The following is a 22,496-nucleotide window of genomic DNA, read 5'->3' as shown; positions in this document are numbered from 1 at the left end:
AATTACTTACCCCATTGACGTAATTTCTGACGTCGATTTTTTCATTCTGAGAATGTGCTCCATCATCACCGGCACCGACGGGCAACAGCAAGATATTTTTTCCTGTGACTTCTTGGAATGTTAACGTTACTGGAATAGATCCTCCTTCGCGTGTAAAATCGGGGTCGACATTGTACACGTATTTCGTGGCTTTACTTGCAGCACCATAGTGAGGGTGGCTAGGATCCTCGGTCCAAGCATTACCACCGTCTCTCATACGTATCTGAAAAAAATATTTCAATTTCAATCATTTTTTTTAACAAATTTAATGCGCATATAAAGTTTTCCTCGGGTCTAACCACGAGATGGCGACTAATGGATTATCCATATGACATTTCGGTAGTGTCAACCTTCATAAGATTAGGTACTGTCAAAATTTCTTATTAGACAAGGCGGAAACGGCGGGTTCGTTGGGAAAAATATTCCCATGAGATATTTTTGCATAATCACATTCGTGAGACATCCCAGAATAAGGTTCAAGAAGTCGCCCACGAGAAAAGTGGGCCAATTTTTTTTAACAATTTTTTTTAATCAAATTGCAAAAATCAATATTTTTGGCCCGGACTAATTTTTTTTAGGTTTTTTGGACCATTCTGGACAAAAAAGGTCTCTTATAATTTTTCTCTAAAGTTGATCTTTTTCGAGTTATAAGCAAGTTAAAATTTGAAAAACGCGAAAATTGCCATTTTTAAGACTTAATTAATAACTCGGTCAAAAATTATTATCTTGAAAGTCAGAAAGTGACTAAATCAAAGTTTAAAGTCGCCGCTACATGATCCTGAAGAAATCTGTGTCATTAATTTACTACTAAGCTGTTATTTTTAATTAATAAAAATGAGTGGTTAGATCGTATTGACGCTGCTGTAAATGTGAGTGCGAGTAAGATGCACAATTGGACTGCTGGAATGGCTTCTCTCTCGCACTCAGCATTTACAGCCCCGCACACGTGCATGGCGCTTATTATTATTAGTTAAAAATAACAGCTTAGTAATAAAATAATGACAAAAATTTCTTCAGGATCTTGTAGGGGGGCTTTAAACTTTGATTTAGTCATATATTGACTTTCATAATAATAACTTTTAACCGAGTTATTAAGCCTTGAAAATCGCCATTTTTCGGTTTTTTCAATTTTAAATTGCTTATAAGTCGAAAACGATCAACCTTAAAGTCGAAAACGATCAACTTTAGAGAAAAAATATAAGAGACCTTTTTTGTCCACAATGGTCCAAAAAATTAAAGAAAAAATTGTTCAGGCCAAAAATAATGAGTCTTGCAATTTGATTAAAAAAAAATTGTTAAAAAAAAATTGGCCCACTTTTCACATGGGCGACTTCTTGAACCTTATTCTGGGATGTCTCACGAATGTGATTATGCAAAAAAATCTCATGAGAATATTTTTCCCTTCGAACCCGCCGTTTTCGCCTTGTCTATATCATTCGGATATCTATGCCAACTCAAAAATATGGAGGCCAATAAACCAAAGAAGAAGATTGTGTAATGGTCGGCAGTTGCCCCTGAGCGAGAAAATTTTTTACCTTGATTGTATTTGCCCCATACCAACTCCAAATTATAGGTGAATAAGGGATTTTTCCTTTATTCCACGACGATGAACTGGCTAAATACCCAAGTAGGTAAAGGCCAATAAACCAAAGAAGAAGAAGATTATTATATACCGAGTTACAGTGCTTGTGACGCTACTTTTGCAATGTTTATAAACAATGGATTCAAAGCCATTTCTTGTGTTGATTTATTAGTTATTTCATGGGAAAAATACCGTCCAAACGAAGCAATGGCTCAACAGAGTTGCTATTTAGGGTCCGTAATGTGAGGTTCTGCCCCTCAGGACTAGCAACCCACGTGTTGTGAGGAGTCCTACGTTGCCTGATGTAAAATCTAGGAATATTTTAAACATCAACAATTTTTTATTTTTTATTATACAGGGTGTCCCAAAAGTAGTGGAACGGTCGAATATTTCGCGAACTAAACATCGGATCGAAAAACTGAAAAATACGTGTTCAATCATTTTCAAAAATCTATCCAATGACACCAAACACCAACCCCCACTACACCCCCTGGGGTGGGGTGGGGGGTAACTTTAAAATCTCAAATGGAAACCCCCAGTTTTTCTTGCAGATTTTAATTTGTTACATAAAAGTAAGCAACTTTTATTCAAGACATTTTTTCGAACTGTGGATAGATGGCGCTGTAATTGGGAAAAACGATTTATCCTGATACCATAGGTAAATTATAGAAACGGTCTAATATCTCACGAAATACACTTCCAAATGAGAAACTAAAAAACAGATTTTTAATCTTTTTCGAAAACCTATCTAATAACACCAAACATGACCCTCCAACCCACTCCCTGAATGTGGGGTGGGGGGTAACTTTAAAATCTTAAATAGCAACCCCCACTTTTTATTACAGATTCGGATCTGTCATGAAAAATTAAGCAACATTTATTCGAAACATTTTTTAGAATTGTTAATAGATGGCGCCTTAATTAGAAAAATTCGATTTATTATAGCGCTATCTATCAGAAATTTTAAAAAATGTTTCGAATAAATGTTGCTTAATTTTTTATGACGAATCCGAATCTGCAATAAAAAATGGGGGTTGCTATTTAAGATTTTAAAGTTACCCCCACCCCACATCTAGGGGGTGGGTTGGAGGGTCATGTTTGGTGTTATTCGATAGGTTTTCAAAAAATATTAAAAATCTGTTTTTTGGTTTCTCATTTGGAAGTGTATTTCGTGAGATATTAGACCGTTTCTATAATTTACCTATGGTATCAGGATAAATCGTTTTTCCCAATTATAGCGCCATCTATCCACAGTTCGAAAACACGTCTTGAATAAAAGTTGCCTACTTTTACGTAACGAATCCAAATTTGCAAGAAAAACTAGGGGTTTCCATTTAATATTTTAAAGTTACCCCCCACCCCACCTCCAGGGGGTGTAGTGGGGATTGGTGTTTGGTGTCATTAGATAGATTTTTGAAAATGATTGAACACGTATTTTTCAGTTTTTCGATCCGATGTTTAGTTCGCGAAATATTCGACCGTTCCACTACTTTTGGGACACTCTATATAACATTTAAAGGGTTTTCACCCCTATATTTTGGTGACTCAAGCATGTAAAACCTGTTAGCATCACTGATGATGAACTCTTTAGTTCGAAAACGTTCTGTGATGTATCCCGAAAGAGATTTTTAAATTAAATATACCTTCTATAAAGGATTTTAATTAATTTTTTGTGATTAATGGTATACAATCAACTACAGGAACTTTTTCCTTGTGGATTTTAATTTATTAATGTTTTCTATTTTAAGAACGATTTCCGTGATGGAAATCAAAACGTCAAATCAACTTATTTTAAAGTAGAATTGTGGCTTATTCCCAACAAAAACAGTAAATTATACAGAGTCAGTTTGATGTATGGAACGCCTCAATTATCTCGAAAACGGCTTGTATAATTTTTATAGGTTTTAGTGAGTAAGGGTCGTGTGATTATGTCGATATTGTGGTGATATTTGCATTGTGGTCAGATCTTCCGTTTTTCTGGAAAACTAATGAACTTTCTTTGAATCAAATAGGACACCCTGTATATTTTTTGGGTTTTTAAATCCTTAAGGAATACTAATTATTTTTCATTTAATATTCCCTATATCTAAATTCCGTAATTTCGGAGTTTTGCTACATTTATTAAAAAAATTTAAACAAAATATAAAAATCAATTTCTTCGGCCCGGATAGATATTATTTTAGGTTCTTTTATTATTATTTTTGGATCATTGTGAACAAAAAAGATCTTGTAATTTTTCTCTAAAGATGATCGTTTTCGAGTTATACACAATTTAAAACTGAAAAAAAAGGAAAAATGAATATTTTCCAACGCTCAAAAACACAACTAAAAAATATAATTTTTGAAATTACGAAGTGCCTAATTTCAAGTTCAAACCTTCTTCTATAAGTTCCCCATAAATTTTTGGCATGTTTTATTCTAAAACATTTTTTTTAATTGTCAATGAAGCGCTTTTGTGAGGACAGGCCACCGGGTTGCATTAACAAATAGAAAACAATGGTTTAAAATGAAATAAGCCCAAATTACATATCGGGAACTGATATAGTTATTTTCCTAACAAGTGCAGAAAGTCATACTTTTCCGCACGCGACTGCAGTTTGACTGCGTTCGGCAAGCAGTCGAGTGCGGAAAAGAGACTTTTTGCAAGAGTTAGGAACAATATATTTTCTACAAGTCTTTAAAAAATGACAAAATCTTAATCAATTAATTTAATTAATATGAAAATACTTACACAAATTAATTCTTTGACAAGGTTGTCAAAACCAAACTTTCAATATAATTAGTTAGCATGACGACGATCTTGGTTTCCATGACGATGATTCAAAATGACTGTTATTGTCTATCGATTTGACTTTCGAATATTATGTCAAAATAATTTTATTTCATCGAATTGTCGCGTTAATTTCATTAAAACAGGAACACAATAAGATACATTTGAAATAAAATAGTAAATAATATCTAAATATTAGTTTATTGCATGTATTATAATTATTTTAAGGCCATATTAAAATATCTAAACGCGTGCGGAAAAATAAAACGCGTGCGGAAAAGTAAAACGCGTGCGGAAAAGTAAAACGCGTGCGGAAAAGTAAAACTTTCTAAACTAAAACGCGTTCGCGAAAGTAGACATTTTTGCACGCTCGTAGAAAAAAATAATATTTGGACTTGAATTTGACTTGAAAATATGTTAGAATAATTTAGTAAATTGTTTTATTCATCATTGTTGCCAAGCATACGTTATTTACTTCTGACAGCTCGGCATGAATTTTGTTAACAAAATAATTACAGGCAAAAGTTATTTCCTAAAAAATCATATCAATAGACAGAAATAGACTAGTCGTATTTGTGATAGTAGATTTTTATCACTTCTGATTCTGATAAAATTTATAATACAGTTATGATCAAAAACTACAAACATTTTGTGAGATCGACAACACTGACGCTTTACAGGTAGCATTTACGCTCCTTTGCGAGCGTTTAAGTATTACGTAACGCGGTTTTTAAAGATTTTTGACCCCCTCCCCCCCCTACGTAACGCACCTTAATGGGGCGTTCACGTATTACGTAACGCAATTTTTGAAGATTTTTAACCCCCCTCCTCCCCAACCTGCGTTACGTAATACTTGAACCGCCCCTTTCACACATTAAGAATTTGAGACGTGCGAGGTATGAGGTTTAGAACGCACGATGACATTCCAATGGTGGCTCGAGGAATGCCACGGTAACTTTCACATTACACCGAACGTTCCAACCGCCGTGTAATGAGAAAGGTTCCATATGATTTCTCGAGCCACTATTGGAATGTCATCGTGCGTTCTAAACCTCATACCTCGCACGTCTCAAATTCTGGACATCTTGAATATTAGTGCACCCTATGTAACGCACAGCTGAATCTTATGTTTGTGCGTCACAGTGTTGCCATGCTGTTTTCTATATTTTTTTCATAATGTCAATCAATGTTAAATGTACCTACAAGAATTATAGAATAAGAACGTTTACTTCTCCGTCATTATACTAGGTAGAATGACAAATGAGGTGCCAAACGAAAGCTTATAATCCAAGGATAGTACTAAAGGTGAGAAATTAGACCTATGTTGTCTGTCCGTCTGTCTGTCTGACCGCGAATATAACTCCTCCGTCACTATACCAGGTAGAATGACAAATGAGGTGTCAAATGAAAGCTTATAATCCAAGGATGGTACTAAAGGTGAGAAAATTGACATAGGTTGTCTGTCCGCCTGTCCGTCCGACCCCGAATATAACTCCTCACTATACCAGGTAGAATGACAAATGAGGTGTCAAACGAAAGCCTATAATCCAAGGATGATACTAAAGGTGAGGAATTTTATAAGCTTTTATTTGACACCTCATTTGTTGTTCTACCTGGTATAGTGACGAAGGAATTATATACGCGGTCGGACAGACAGCCTACGTTAAATTTCTCACCTTTAGTACCATCCTTGGATTATAAGCCTTTATTTGACACCTCATTTGTCATTCTACCTGCTATAGTGACGGAGGAGTTATATTCGCGGTCGGACGGACAAGACGGACGGACGGACAGACGGACGTGGATAATTCAATGTTTTCACATTTTTTCAAAATTGGTGAAAACAACAACATAATAAACTATACTTAATTGGTGTTTCAAAACTACTTACTTTTAACACATTACACAATATTACAAGGTTCCTAGCAAGTTAAACTTCACAATGATTTAAAATAATTAAGTAAAAACCTATCTATACATAACATATTAGAATACACCTAAAATACACAAATGATACATTTCACACACAAATATATTATCACAAAAAATTATAACGTGATAGTATGAAAAAATAGAGGATACGGCAACGGTGTTACAAGTGATGGTCGGATCCAATGCCAAAATCTACACAGACATATTAGGGTGCACTAATATCCAAGATGTCCCAAATTCTTAATATGTGAAAGGAGCGTTACAGTTTCTTTCTTTGTAGTTTGGAATCTTTCGCATGGATGTTGCAAAATCGGACTAAATCTTAAATTAATAATAAAATATAGGTAAGTTATAAAATATCATTTGATAGTAAATTTAATTATTATAAAAAATAAGATGGTTCAAAATAAAATTTTAGTATCGTTTGATATTAATTTATCAACAACTAACGTTAATTCACTATTAATACAGTTCCAGTAAAACTTTGAGCATTTAATTTTTCAAATTTAAATTCAAAAAGTATAACTTCTTACGTGTACATGAGTAGACACATACTTTTTTCTGGTTTAAATTATTTATAACTCAAAAACAATCGACTCTAGAGAAACATTACAAAATACTTTTTTTGTTACCAATGATCCAAGGAACCTAAATAATGTCTGCAGGTGTGATAAAAAAATTGCGGTAATAATTGCGAAACAAAAATTTCTTAAAAAACAGAACTAAAAATAAACTGAATAAAATTTACAAAAATACACAAAAATGTAATATGTAAACACTTACCGACATTTTGTTAGGACTGCCTCTAGCTGCCCAAAGTTTATTAATGTAATCTATTACAAGTGTCTCAGTCTGTTTCAGCGTTTGGTTAGGTACAATCCTTATAGAAAACTTCCCGATTACTTTCCTAGGTATTACAGTCTTAGATCCGGGTTCGCTAAATGCTCCTTCTATTCCGTGCAGTGAGAGACTGGGGAATCTCCAACGGTGCATTAGAATTTTTTCTTTGACTTCATTATGGAGAAGTTTGGAAGTACCGACGTTTTGGCGGTATTCGTCGACGTCGAATTCGATTGCTTTATAAATGCCATGTTCGTTATCGGTTACTGGAGCTACATCGTCGTATATACCGTCGATTAAGATTTTTCCGTCTTTATCAACAAGTTGATTCATTAGGTACATTAGGTCTGACATCGCCTCATGGCTAAAAAATAGATTTTTAAATATCCGTTAAGGTAGAAAATTTATTATCTAAGTTTGTAACGTTCAAACTGAAAATCGAATAAAATCAAATTAGATCGAATCGCTTATCTTAAACAGGTTCTTAATGAAGTACACCCTCCGTAAATTAAATTTTCCGGTAAAAACATTTAGCTCCCGCGCCAAGAACAAAGCACGCTATTGGCAGTCGATCGCCACTAGTTGTAGGTTGAGTTGTGTAGGTCTCCATAGTTGTAGCAACACAGTATTAATAACAAACAGTAATGACATTATGCGACCTTGATGAAGTCACGCATTTTTTTCGCGCAGACAGATTGGGGCGAAAAGTCGCAGAACTCACTGCGCTCCTGTATACTTTGAATCTTATGTAGTTTGAAGATTAGCAAGTCAGGTGCGTAGTAGCACAGTTGCTGCTGGTTTAAACTTGTACATTCGTTTTATTAAGTTGCCTCCTGAAGCTGTTGGAACTACTGAGATCATTCAAAGCTTTGATAATTTATTTGAGCTATTTAATTTGTCTAATATTTCTAACTCTAAGCCCTACAATAGGGCTTTTAGTAATTCTAATTACCAGAAAGATTTTTATTGAGCCAGTCCGGTCGTAATAGCCAGGGAGGTAGTGTCAAATTTGACCGGAGCATTTTAGCATGGCTGCTTTCTTTTTATTTAGTTAGGTATTCCAAAGCTTATTAACAAATGATGTGTCAGCTGGCCCAAAACCGGGGATTTTAGACAAGAAAAGGTAAAATATGAAACTTGATGGAAAAACGCTACAACTTATGTCAAATATTTATCTACGTGACTTACAACTCTTAATAGCCTTGCTAACTTCTCTCCTAGCTTTCACTCAGGCAATCCGGGTTCAAATCCTGGCGTTGAAATTTTTTTTTGTTTTTAAAATTGACATTTTGTTTTGAAAAATAATTATTTTTATAATACCACGTTTGTATTATTTATACGAGACAATATAAAAAAATCTGTATGTCTTTTATAGAATTATGCATAGAACTATGCATTTGATCATAAATATTATGATTGACCTTAATAAGCAAAGTTGTTGTAAATGAACCCCTGAAGCTTCCGGAGTTAGTACGACCAATCTAAGTGAAAAGGGGGTTGCCCTCCCCACCCCCTCCCGACATTTTTTTTATTTTTTGGACAAACTGTTTTTTCTTAATGTAATATGATGTAGAACCAAAAGATACATACAACCCTAATTTTTCACTTTTCTATCACCAATCCCCATTTTTTAAAAGCAATCTAAATATTTCCCTGTTCTCTATAATAGGTATATAACAATGGATATTTGTCTGTATGAGGAGCGATCAATCAAGACGCAATAAATCCTGTTTTTTAGAATTTGAGTTAAATTAATACTAAATAGCTTTGTCATGAAATATATCCAGTGGTTACAGCCAATTCGTTCCAGACGCAATATATCCAATAGAAAATAGCTATCGAAAGTGTGCAAATCAATCAAAACACAATAAATCCAGTATTCCGCTGAATAACGCCCTTATTATAAAAATAATTATTTTTCAAAATAAAATGTCAATTTTAAAAACAAAAAAAAATTTCAACGCCAGGATTTGAAACCGGATTGCCTGAGTGAAAGTTAGGAGAGAAGTCAGCAAGGCTATTAAGAGTTGTAAGTCACGTAGATAAATATTTGACATAAGTTGTAGCGTTTTTCAATCAAGTTTCATATTTTACCTTTTCTTGTCTAAAATCCCCGGTTTTGGGCCAGCTGACACATCATTTGTTAATAAGCTTTGGAATACCTAACTAAATAAAAAGAAAGCAGCCATGCTAAAATGCTCCGGTCAAATTTGACACTACCTCCCTGGCTATAACTTTTCGTCCCAAACAAGGTGGCTGTTTCTACAAAACGAGACTTAAAAAACTAGCGTCACTACTGTTTGTTATTAATACTGTGGTAGTAATATGACCAATAATCACCCCTCAATTTGTGGAGGGACAAGCAACCAGTCTTTTTGTCGCGCGGTTCTTAGACACTTACAACGGTTGCCTACTCCGACTAACCAATGGGCATTAAGCCAGCGATTACGTCACCAGAGTACAGTAATTTGAATCGTAACATGATTAATCGGTATTTTTATGTCTTTGATGTATGGAAAATACTTAGTAAAGATAGTTATGAAATAAAGATGTAAATTGGATTATAATACCTAATTATGGAAAACTGCTGATATTTGGGTGGTTTGGTTAAAATTAATCAGGACCGATTGTTCACGTTTATGCAAGATTTACGGAAATCTAGGACTTCAATCTCCATTATACACTGAAAATTGGTCGTTATACTAATTCTCCATCAATACTGGATTAACTATTGAATACATACCGTCCTTAGAGGTCAGCTAGGATTATGTCAATTATAATTACTTGTATAATTTATTGTAAGAATTTAAATAATAGTTAATAAACTCGGCTACACTACAGCTTGTACCTAGCATTCTAAAATTTCATCAACATTATTACGTTAATTACTATAATGTACAACTATACTAAATAACTTTTCATGCATAATTCAAAATAAGTTTTTACGGGAAACAACAAAATTTCAAATAAAAAAATATAAAGTAAACTAGGATATATAAGATAAATAAGAACACAAATAATACACATACATACACAATAATACACATAAAATATTTTATCTATTTCTTTTAAATTAAATACTCACACTGTACCGCCGTAAACTCCACTATGCAAATCTTTATCAGCACATTCAACCTCTAAGAAGAAATAAGAGATTCCTCGGAGACCATAGGTAATGCAAGGTTTGGTGGTTCCCAGCCAGTAATTGTCTGAAATACATACATAATCCGTTCCAGCCAGAAATTTATTTTTCTCGGCATGTAACAACTCGTCCAAACCTTCACTTCCGCTTTCTTCCATTCCTTCGAATACCATTTTTAAGTTGACGGGTACTTCTTCGCCAATTGCCTAAAAGGAATTAATTCATAAACAGTTCAATAAGTAAGTAAAAGTAAAATCAATTATTTAACAGTCCCTTAAATAACTGGCTAGGGATACCACCAGAAATATGAAAATTATTCGGGATATTATGTGATAATACCAGGGAAATGAAAAAGAACAAAATCAATAAAAACTCGAAAGTTACAATATTTCGGCTATGTAATGGGACATCCAGAGAGATAGGAATATAGAGCAACATCGCCGAAAGAAGAGGCCCCAGAAAAACATCCTGGCTCCGAAATCTCCGAGAATGGTACCAAGAGACATCCACTAATGTGTTTCAAGCTGCCATATACAAAGTTATTATTGCCAATATGATCGCCAACGTTAGATAATCGGAAAGGTACTGAAAGAAGAAGAAGATACTTACTGGGTTACAGGGAGAATATAAATATTATGTTTTGCTGTTTTTTATGTGAGTGGCCGAGGAGATAAACATTGCATAGTGAAAAATGGGCCAGAAAGAAAAAGTTTTACAACTAGTGTTAAAAATGTATCTTAAAAACTCGACTCACTCTCATATTACCCATATACACGCCAATGGTGCATATAAAATTCTTAAGAGGAAACCGTAGCGATCAACAGGTAGCGATAACGCGTTCCAAGATTGCGGCTGTAATTTTGAATATTTTTTCGGGATATTTGGCACACGTATTCGTAATATAATAAAGAATGGCGGTACAGTGCCCAATTTGAAAAATATATTAATATGTGGAAATTACTCTGTAATTAAATACAAAATTAAAAAACGAGCCTGTACCGCCATTAAAAAGAACAAAAAAATACACTTTCTTTAAATAAACTTTTTTATCCGATGCCTAGATTTTGTGTCATTTTGGAACTACTAATAAAATAAAAAATTTTAGTAGTTCCAAAATGACACATAATCTAGGCATCGGATAAAAAAGTTTATTTGAAGAAAGTGTATTTTTTTGTTCTTCTTAATGGCGGTACAGGCTCATTTTTTTTAATATTGTATTTAATTACAGAGTAATTTCCACATATTAATATATTTTTCAAATTGGCTCTGTACCGCCATTCTTTATTATATTACGAATACGTGTGCCAAATATCTCGAAAAAATATTCAAAATTACAGCCGCAATCTTGGAACGCGTTTTTGCTACCTGTTGATCGCTACTGTTTCCTCTTAATGTTATGTCAAAAAATTCGCAATAACCACATCCTTAAAAGCCACCAAATTTTATTTGCAGATCTCAACCGGTTTTAGAGCAGTAATATACATAAATCGTCAATTTGTAAGAAAAATTTCAACACCCCGTATCTCGGAAACGAAACATTTGTGGACATAAGTTTATAAAGCAATAATAAGTATAATTATAAGTTTATAAATTAGTAATTCATCTTTTGTATAATAGAGAAGTCCTCCTAGATATCATAAAAACGATTGAAAACATCTACCAAAACAACAAAATGGAATTCTCACAATAAAACACTGAAAAACGTTTGTTTTCTATACTTCCACAAAATTTATTACAACTATGTTATTACTACAGCTGTTTCGGCAAAGTGCCTTTCTCAAGTGATATATTTTACAATGTGTTTGCCTTTTTAAGTCTTTAACTGAAGAGGTTGAGGAGTGGGGAGCTGTTTGTCTCGAGTTGGTCATTCAGAATTATATCTGTATTTTTCAATTTATTAATTTCCATTGATTCTAAAAGTGATAGCTTAAGGCCTTTATTTTGAATATGTAGAATTTGAAACTCTTCATTGAAAGAATGATTATGATCTAGAAGGTGAAGTGGGTATGTAGAAGTGTCTGTTTTTCTATTGTTGAAAGCCCTTTTGTGTTCTGCTGCTATCCGTTTGTCAAAAGTTCTGCCAGTTTGACCGATGTAAGTTTTCGGACAGTCACCACAAGTTAGTTTGTACACACCACTCTGTAGTTGCTTTCTCTTTCGGCTTTTATTGTTTTTAATATGTTTGCTTAAGTTGTTGTTAGTTCTGAAAGCTGGTGTTATTCCTTTCTTTTTTATGTATCTAGCTATTTTTGTTGTTATTTTGCCAGTATATGTGAGAGAGCAGAAGGTACTGGGTTCTTTCTGTGGTGGTGGATACACTAATTTCAAGGCTTTCTTATGGAGTTTTTGGTTTAAAATGTTGTTAACTGTTTGTTCGTTATAGCCATTGTTTACTGCTATTTGTCTAATGATATTTAGTTCTGTCTCGAAGTTATTTTTCTCATAGGAATTTCTGTCAGTCTATGTATCATGCTATGGTAGGCTGCTAATTTGTGTTGTGTAGGTTAAAGACTCTTCAGTTCTTCAGTTAAAGAGGTTAGGAGGTTCTTCAGTTAAAGACTTAAAAAGGCAAACACATTGTAAAATATATCACTTGAGAAAGGCACTTTGCCGAAATAGCTGTAGTAATAACATAATTGTAATAAATTTTGTGGAAGTATAGAAAACAAACGTTTTTCAGTGTTTTATTGTGAGATAAAATGAACTTCCATCAAGTAACGGTCGAATCCATCAATTAACAAAATGGAAGTCAGAATAGATGAACAACTTACAGAACCTATAGATATAGGAAGCGGGATAAGACAGAGAGACTCATTCAGTCCTATGCTCTTCAATTTTATCATTGATGAAATCATCAAAAACGTCAACCAAGGAAAAGGATATAAAATGGGAAACACAGAAGTAAAAATACTCTACTACGCAGACGACGCAATATTAATAGCCCAAGATGAAGATAGTCTGCAAAGATTAGTCCACAGATTTAACATAAGAGCAAAAGAATTCAATATGACAATTTCATCTCAGAAAACGAAAACAATAGTATGTAATCAGTAAAGAACCAATCAGATGTAAAATATAAATTGATGGTATCAGTATTGAACAAGTAATGGAAGTAAAATACCTTGGAATTACATTGTCAAGTTACGGAGACCTGTACAAAGAAGTGAGAAATCAAGTAGGTACAAAAAGCTGATCGACTCACAGGATGCCTTAATAACACTATACATATGGCGAAACCGACATATTAACACTGAGATGAAGTCAAGAATTTATAAAGCCAGTGTAAGATCAATAATGACATATGCATCAGAAACGCGACCCGATACAGCCACAATACAAAGACTACTGGAAACGGCAGAGATGACAGTACTGAGAAGAATTACAGGAAATAGGGTGAGAGATCGAAAGATGAGTGACGACATTAAAGACAATGTAACGTACAGTGTATAAACGAAGGGACACTAAATAGAAAAAAAGAATGAAATAACCACATAACCAGAATGGGGGAGACGACATGTGTGGTCAAAATAGCAAGAGATAAATCACCAATCGGTAGAAGAAGTATCGGCCGACCGCGCAAAAGATGGAGTGACAACCTTTCATAAAGGTATTAATCACCGTCGAAGCGTCCATGTAACCACTGTTACCACTGGTAACAGTTAAAAATCTTGCAAATAAATAATTTATGACGATGAATAATTTTATTTACCAATATTTTTACCAATGGAAATATATTATTATATTATGTGGTAATAGTACCTAACTCAGTAAATAGCCAACTACTCGTAACACGAAAATATTGGCAAGTTTATGTGACTCAGTTGCACTTTATTATACTCTGTTACCAGACTCATTTCTGGTTACAATGGTTATATACCCACGCTGGCGCTCGGGACCGGCTAGTGACTGAAAATTTTGAAGAAGCGACGGCATAAGCGCGCTGTGTATCAGTAGCGTTGTTACCAAATTTAAAATTGGTGACAGTACCTATAAAAAGGGTGCGTGCAGTTAACCATGGATGACTGTCGCTTCTTAATCGATCAACTACTTGAAAAGTAATTCTCCTTGTATTTTTTGAAGAAAAAAATGAGATTAAAAATGAAAGACCTATTTTAAACAATTTAAAAAAGGAATCAACAAAAGTAGTTTGATATTTTAAATTTAGTTGGTACAGTGAAAATTATGGTTGCAAGAAAAATATACTGTATTGTTGGCCATGTCTTCTGGTTTCTACAGAAAAAATGGGTGGACCAGGTTCACGATTTAAATAGTGTTAGATTTTTAAAAAGGAGACATGAAATTTCTCCGTTACCTACATGTAAGATATATACCCAATTTGATTCAGTTTGGCAAAACAAAAATCAAAAGTTCTCTTAACCAAGCTTTTAAAGCAAATATTGCTAAACATATTGAGTTTGTTAAAAAAATATATAGGTATATCCTTAGCACACTTATAATAGATACTGCATGTTTTTGGGTCAAACAAGAACTAGCGTTTCGTGGTCATTTTGAGTGCGACGACTCTGACAACCGAGACAATTACAGGAAATTATTAACATTAATTGCCAAAAAAGATCAAAAATTTTGTCAACATCTAGAAACATCTGTTTTTTCGAGAGTTTCAAGTGATATACAAAATGATATTATTGAAGCTACACTCACCGGCACAAAATTCCGCCACCCAAAATTTTTGATTAAGTTTGACAATCTATAACTTTATTATTTGTTCTCCGATTTTCAAGATTGTTGCACCAGTTTGTAGGTACATGTATTCATATTGTTTGGTATTATTCCGGTAACAAAAAAGTTTGCTTGCATGTCATTGTACAGGGGTGAAAGGAAGCGTTGTAAGCTGTCATATTTTCCCGGAGACATCACCAACATTTTGTTTTTTGAATTCTCCGAATATCTTTTTTCTTGTAAGAGCTGTACCATTTTTTGTAAATAAAAACACTGATTGACTCATACAATTGAGGTTGGATTGATAAGATTAGAATGGCCCGCATGCAGCCCAGATCTCAATCATATTGAGCATTTATGGGATGAATAAAAAAGCTATTTGCCGTCATCCTAGGCCTCCAGAAAATTTGGTACAGTTATGGCCTTGGTAGAGGAATATCGGGCTATTCCCCAGGCAAGCAAAACACATCTTTATTAGATGCTAAACAGATTGCGAGCAGTCGTTGCTGCAAGAGGTGGACATAACCGCTATTGAATTGTTTTGTTTTTTGTTAAATTTGTTTTGTTTTGTTAATTTTAGTGCGTTTGATATTTTTAATTAAATAAACCTTCAAAGCAGTGTTTTTAATTACGGCTCTTACAAGCAAAGAGATATTCAGATAATTAAAAAAACATGACCTTAGTGATACCTCCAGGATAGTACAAAAGGAGTATGAAACAAAATCAGCCCTCCAATTTTTCCACAGAATTTTTTAAAGTTAGGAGAAAAAACAACGCTTACATTCACCCCCGTATAATGCCATCTAAGCAAAAAATTTTTGTTACCGGAATAATAGCAATTGACATCAATACATGTACCTACAAACTCGTGCAAGAATCTTGAAAATCGAAGTACAAATAATAAAGTTATAGATTGTCAAACTTAATCAAAAATTTTGAGTGGCGGAATTTTGTGCCGGTAACTGTATATATACCTTTAACCATATCTTCATTTTTTAAATAAGATTTTTTGCATCAAAATTACTCATTTTTCAAACATCATACAAAAATATATGCGCTGTATTTATTCCCTTGGTACGTTCCGCGTTTAGAGAATCAAAAATAACGTTACATTGTATGAAAACAAAAAGAAAAAATTTATTTTTGGAATACCATTGATTGTTATTGAAAACAATAAGAAAGGAATAAAAATAGACTGATCTAATCAACAGATCGATAAGAATATCGATAAATTAGTCTCATAATTAATATAACAAACATAATTAGATCGGTTCGAGATGAGTAATCAGGCAAACTATATGAAATAAGGGAAAGTAGACTGGAACAAGGCTCACCTGGAATCCTTCAATAGCATGCAACCAAGACAAAACGGGTCCTTTATCATCTGAAGCCCCTCTTCCGTACAGTTTCCCATCTCTTTCTGTCAACTCAAAAGGTTCTGAGTCCCAACCATCGCTCTTGTGAGCTGGTTGAACATCTAAATGCCCATAAATTAAAACAGTCTTCTTTTTTGGATCGTTGCCCAATGAACCGAATAAGACAGGAGGTAAAGGTATAGTTTGTCCGTTAGGTAGAGTTTGGGTTCCAAGATCTCTTAATTCTGCTGACGCTCCCAAAGCTTGTAAACGTTCCAGCGCCCATTTCATTTGCTTGGTTATTTCACCTCTTTTTTCTGGCCATGCTGATACTGACTGGATAGCAACGACTTGTCTTAAGTTTTCTATATATTTTGCTTTGTTTTCATCGAGATATCTAAAACAATAAAAATGTGTTAGTACAGGAGGCCCAATAAATTAAGACAATCAGACTTTCAAAATTATCTGTTACGCAAACAACGCAATATGATAATAGTCAATAATAATAGCCAAAGATGATAATAGTCTGCAAAAACTAGTCCACAGGTTTGACATAAGAGAGCAAAAGAATTTAATTGACAACTAATCTCAGAAACCTAAAATAATAGTAATCAGCAAAGAACCAATCAGATGTAAAATAGAAATGAATTGCATCAGTATTGAACAAGTAACGGAAATAATATACTTTGGAATTACACAGCTATGAAAAACTGGACAAAGGACAAACTTTAACACGTTGCTCCAAAAAATACATTTTGTGAGAAACATTGTGGTAAAGATAGCCCCCTGGATAGCAGCCTGTGCCTTTAATGAAGGAGCTAAAATTAACCTCACATTAATGGACCTCATGGGAATCAAAATTAGGGAAATAGTAATGAGTTGGTTGGAAAATATCGACGAAGCTCGTATTGCTCAAGCCAATAGAAGGAACAGCAAGACATCAAAAGGGGGCAGAATTATATAAATAAAAAAAAGAATTCAAAGTTCTAATTTAATAAAATAAAAAATAATATTAAAAATAAAACTTTCATTGAGACCAAATTTTCGATAACGCCTTCGTGGCTTCTATTAATTACCAACTTTTTAACTTTTATAAGGTGGTTATAACTTTTTTTCAGTTCATTTTAAAATAAAATACCATTATAGCAATTTTGTAGAGGGTTTTTCAGCGAACAATTTCCACTATAAAGTTGTTTAATTCTATTTATTTATATAGGTTTTACAGCGCTAAAAATTTGACCAGATTCTCGAATGCTCGTAGGGATACAATAAAAACAAAAGTTAGGCTTACTTTTCTATCTATATATATTTTTTATTCATGATTCTGGAAAAAGAGCAAAATTATAACAAAAGATGTATATTGGAGATGATTCATATAAAGAAAGACCAAAATTGTATCAATAATAAAACTGATATTAAAGATCTCTCCAATATATATCACAATTTGATAAATTGAGTGTGGTTGTAAACACACCATTGGTAAACACTTTAAATACGGCATTTCTTATTTTTTTTTTCTTTAAGTGCTACCTCTGATAGCAACTCCACAGAGTTGCAGTTGTACCGTTATACAGTATGTCCCTGTAAGTTGTATCCATATGGAAAACTTTTTTATTATTGATTTTACGAAAAAAAGTTATTCTTCATAAAAAGCTCTGCATGGTCCAAAACCTAAGATTCAACCATCAGATATCAAATTTTATGAATATTATACGAGGTAGTCAAAAAGTTTGAATTTCACTCAAGAGTAAAGTAGCTTTATTTTTCACAATATTGAAAATTGCTATTACGAAAAATTGTTTGGAATTAAAAACTATATTCTAATATGCAATTACATCCTTGTAATTGAAAAAATTTTTTTAGAAAAATTATGTATAGCTAACATTATTTTCAGTTATTTCAATTCTGATAACTCTTTTATTATTAATTCTACGAAAAAAAGTGATTCCTAATAAAAAGTTCTGGATGCTCTAAAACCTAAAATACAACCATCTTATATCAAATTTTATCAATTTTATACGAGGTATGTCAAAAAAGATGAATTTAGATCAAAGGTATTCAGAACATTTCAATTAGAAGGATGTAATTACGTACTGAAACATAGTTTTTAATTCTAAATAACTTTTTCTTATAGCAATTTTCGATATTGTGAAAAATAAACGTATTTTACTCTTGAGCTAAATTTATATTTTTTGACATACCTCGTATAAAACTGATAAAATTTGACATAAGATGGTTGTATTTTAGGTTTTAGAGCATGCAGAACTTTTTATTAAGAATAACTTTTTTTCGTAAAATTAATAATAAAAGAGTTATCTGAATTGAAATAACTGAAAATAATGTTAGTTATCCACAATTTTTCAAAAAAAAATTTTTTTCAATTAGAAAGATATAATTGCATACTAAAATATAGTTTTTAATTCCAAACAACTTTTCATAATAGCAATTTTCAATATTGTGAAAAATAAAGCTACTTTACTCTTGAGTGAAATTCAAACTTTTTGACATACCTCGTATAATATTCAAAAAAATTGATATTTGCTGGTTAAATCTTAGGTTTTGGACCATGCAGAGCTTTTTATAAAGAATAACTTTTTTTCGTAAAATTAATAATAAAAAAGTTTTCCATATGGATACAACTTACAGGGACATACTGTATAAATTTTGTTAGCCAGGATATATGCCAACGTCCTAAGCTTCTTCTGCCCAGTATCTTTTCCTATATAATGATCTACATAAACACATATCTCATTTCTCATAACATGATTCCAAATAATATAAATTTCTTAATTTAATTGTATTTAATATCTCATTTTTCTTTATTTCAGTTTCGGTTACAAAACGTGATTTGTTTCATAATCTTTTCAAAATCTTCTATATATCCACATCTCAAATACTTTGCTCTAATTACGTAAATCCTTGTTTTAGCGTTCAAGCCTCTGTTCCTTATAAAACACAAAAAAAATACACATTTCAGTATTCATATTTCGAGCTACATACTGATATCATAATTGCAAAATATCTTTCTCCTATTATTGAACGTTAAACATTCGATTTATTTCCAAATTTATTTCTTTCGTATATTATGTAATTTGATCTCCTGCGTATAATCGTTTTGGTTTTACGACCACCGCCCAAAACCGTTCTGAAGTGCTTTTACCATATGCCCATGCCTGGCATTCTCTCATAACATCTTAGAGAAACACGATGTGCATTTTTAAAATTTTTTAAAATATTACGTGTAATGTATATAAAATATGTTTGTTAACAGTGTAATGTTTAATTAAAAGTGCTTATTGAAAATGGCAAATAGCCGAAACGTCTAAGCAAAGTCAAGTGTTTTATTTATAACAGACCGCAAACCCAGGAATTAAAAACCAACTATTTTTTATTCATACAATTTATTATGATTTTAACATTCCTATGCTATTATTAATCTGTTTTTGACCTTTCTCCCCACTACAAAACTTATAACCCTAAGCATATATAAAAAGGCCCAAGAAGTTGTTTGAAGACAAATTCGCCGGTTCAGAAGAATGACGCAACCGCAAAATGCAAAATTCTTAAGAAGAGCAAAAAACGAATTTTTGATATCAAAATCATAAAGTATGATCAAAATTAGCCATTCACCACACCGTAGTCAGTATCTCGAGATATAAGCGTTTTTTGGGGTGTGCCGCTTGTCTATGAAGTAACATAACTTTTTTCGTATTGTATATTTTGACTTAAAATTTTCCAAAAAACTTCTTTATGAATTATATTTTATTGTTGTGTTGGTTAAAATTATAAACTAAAAAGTTTGTCACTCAACTTTTTTAAGTAAACATTAAACTAACGAAAGATGATGACAAAATGTTTAAAAACTAACAACTTCTTTTTTAATGTGTTTAAACATTTTGGACAAATTTCATTGTTATCTACATACTTCAAAGATGACACAGTAAAATTTTCAAAAGGAAATATTTACAGCGACCAAAGATACAGCGAGGTAAATTTGAAAAATCATCAAAATTTATTTTCGGCATTTTTGTATAAAATTTGATTTTTGAACATGTTTCGCCAAATTTAGATAAAAATAAACTTCATATTCGGATTCAGCGACCTCGAAAACATAAAAATTGGTCATTCACCTTGAATTTGATTTTGGTGGTCGGCATAACGATTGCTGCCGCTCGACTAATATACGATAGAAAAGTATTTTTTTTATTGTATTCCTATGAGAATTCGAGAATATGGTCATGATTGGAGCGCTGTAAAACCTAGATAATAAATAAAATTAAACAACTTTATAGTGAAAATTGTTCATTGAAAAATCCTCTACAAAATCGCTATGTTTTTTCTCATATGCAAATTTGCTCATATTTTTGTTTATAACTTTTTTTTTGGTCACTTGACGATAAAAAGTAATATATATAAAATTGTAGAAAATTCAATTTGATACATTTTATGTGTAATTAAATTTTCTGTAGGATTGCTAGTTTAGGAGATACAGCGCGAAAGCCCTTTGCACCCCTTTTTCCAATATGGCGGCCGGGGGACAAGGGTGGCGACCCCAAAAACTTGAACTTAAGCTTCTTCATAAAATATAAGAAAAATTAACTTCTTAAAGGTTTATTTATTAGTTTTAAGTCTCAAGAATTGAATCTCATTGGAATTAAAAAAATGTTACAAAAATGCAGACAAGTATATCCCAAACTAAAATGCATCTTTTAGAAGACGACATCTGCAAAGGAAAAAAAACAACTAGAAGCGCCAATAAATAATTTTTTTTGTATTACCTCAAAACGTTCTTAACAATGTACCTATATAAAAAAATTATAACTATAAATAACTTTTTTTATATTCAAAAATCGCCTTTTTACTAATTTAGAAAGTAAGTCCCCTTAAGAAACGTCAGACAATAAAAATAGGTAGGAGTACTTATGTTCTGTGAATTAATCATAAAACGGAAACCACAAAATTGCTTACAAACATAATTATGTTTTATTAAAACAATCTCTATCTGCGATTCATTTGTTCATCTGTTTCAAACCAAATAAAACGTTTAATCGACGATTTTTCGCCGGGAAGTCCCTTGTAATTTAATGATTCAATATTTAAAATAATAAATATGCTATTATATTTTATTAACATGCTATTTCCATATTTTGGTTTTAATTTAAAATCGTTAACGTGTCAAAAATGCATTTAAATTAACATTTAAAATTTCTTTTTAATTTATCTGGTAAAATTGCTTAAGGCCATGCCATCGGTACATAATTAATTCGCAAATATTTTACGGCTATCCCAACTTTTTCTGTCTTTACACGGCAAATTACGTGTAGTAAAATTCACACTGGTATGGATATGTAAACATTACTAGAATGTCATTCTACTTGAAAATGTCATCATTAACTTAAAGAGATGGTTTTTGAATGTTCTTGGATAACTGTAATTTGTATAATTGCAAATTATTAATTCAGTTAATAAATGTAATACTTTTTTCACTATGTATTCAGTGATTGTAATAATTTATATGTACAACTAAAACTAATACTCAATCGAGAAAAGAGGAAACGTGTTAAAGCGATTTTTTAATAATATATTGTTACTATGGAACGCTTACAATTTTGAACATCTTTAACAACTAAATACTTGGATCACAGAATATATTATGCTGATGTATTCTTTGCTTGGATCTTCCACAAATAATACACAATAAATAACTTTTTATTAAGTTCACGTCTTAAATCAATTATTTATCAAATACACTGTAGGTATATCAATATTATTTAATCAACAACTCAAAATATTCTCGATGCCATGTCAAATATTTAAAATTGTCACTGTTTGACTGACAATATGCTGACAATATTCTATTCGACTGAGTGCGTTGTAAGACAAAGATAGATTTGAAAATATTACCACGGACATTGTGTTCATTTTTTTTTCGAATCCTGACAAAACCAATAAATATTTTTGAAAAATTTAAACGCAGAATGAAAGACTAAATTATTACCGAGGACCGAAAGTCCCTTAGAATAAATAAAAAAAGAATGTGTGTGTACTTTGTACGCACGTAAGAAGTTATACTTCTATTATATGATTTAAACGAAATTAATATACTTTTTATTTATATTTTGTTTAAATATTAAACTAATTTATACTTACTACTTC

At 32.3% G+C, this 22,496-nt stretch overlaps 1 protein-coding gene across 1 annotated transcript in view; it reads right to left on the bottom strand.

The window, feature by feature from the left end:
- LOC126884595 (cytosolic non-specific dipeptidase) overlaps positions 1-22,496 on the bottom strand; it is a 56,375-nt gene that overhangs the window by 2,838 nt on the left and 31,041 nt on the right. The window contains exons 2-5 of the mRNA XM_050650591.1: positions 16,320-16,737; positions 10,249-10,511; positions 7,107-7,527; positions 11-262 (exon numbers count right to left, since the gene is read on the bottom strand). Coding sequence (XP_050506548.1) covers positions 11-262; positions 7,107-7,527; positions 10,249-10,511; positions 16,320-16,737 — 1,354 coding nt within the window. The remainder of the gene's footprint in view (positions 1-10; positions 263-7,106; positions 7,528-10,248; positions 10,512-16,319; positions 16,738-22,496) is intronic.

The sequence above is a fragment of the Diabrotica virgifera genome, chromosome 5, assembly GCF_917563875.1.
Source record: "Diabrotica virgifera virgifera chromosome 5, PGI_DIABVI_V3a".
In the NCBI taxonomy this organism is placed as follows: Eukaryota; Metazoa; Arthropoda; class Insecta; order Coleoptera; family Chrysomelidae; genus Diabrotica; species Diabrotica virgifera.
This window is presented reverse-complemented; position numbering and strand designations above follow the sequence as displayed.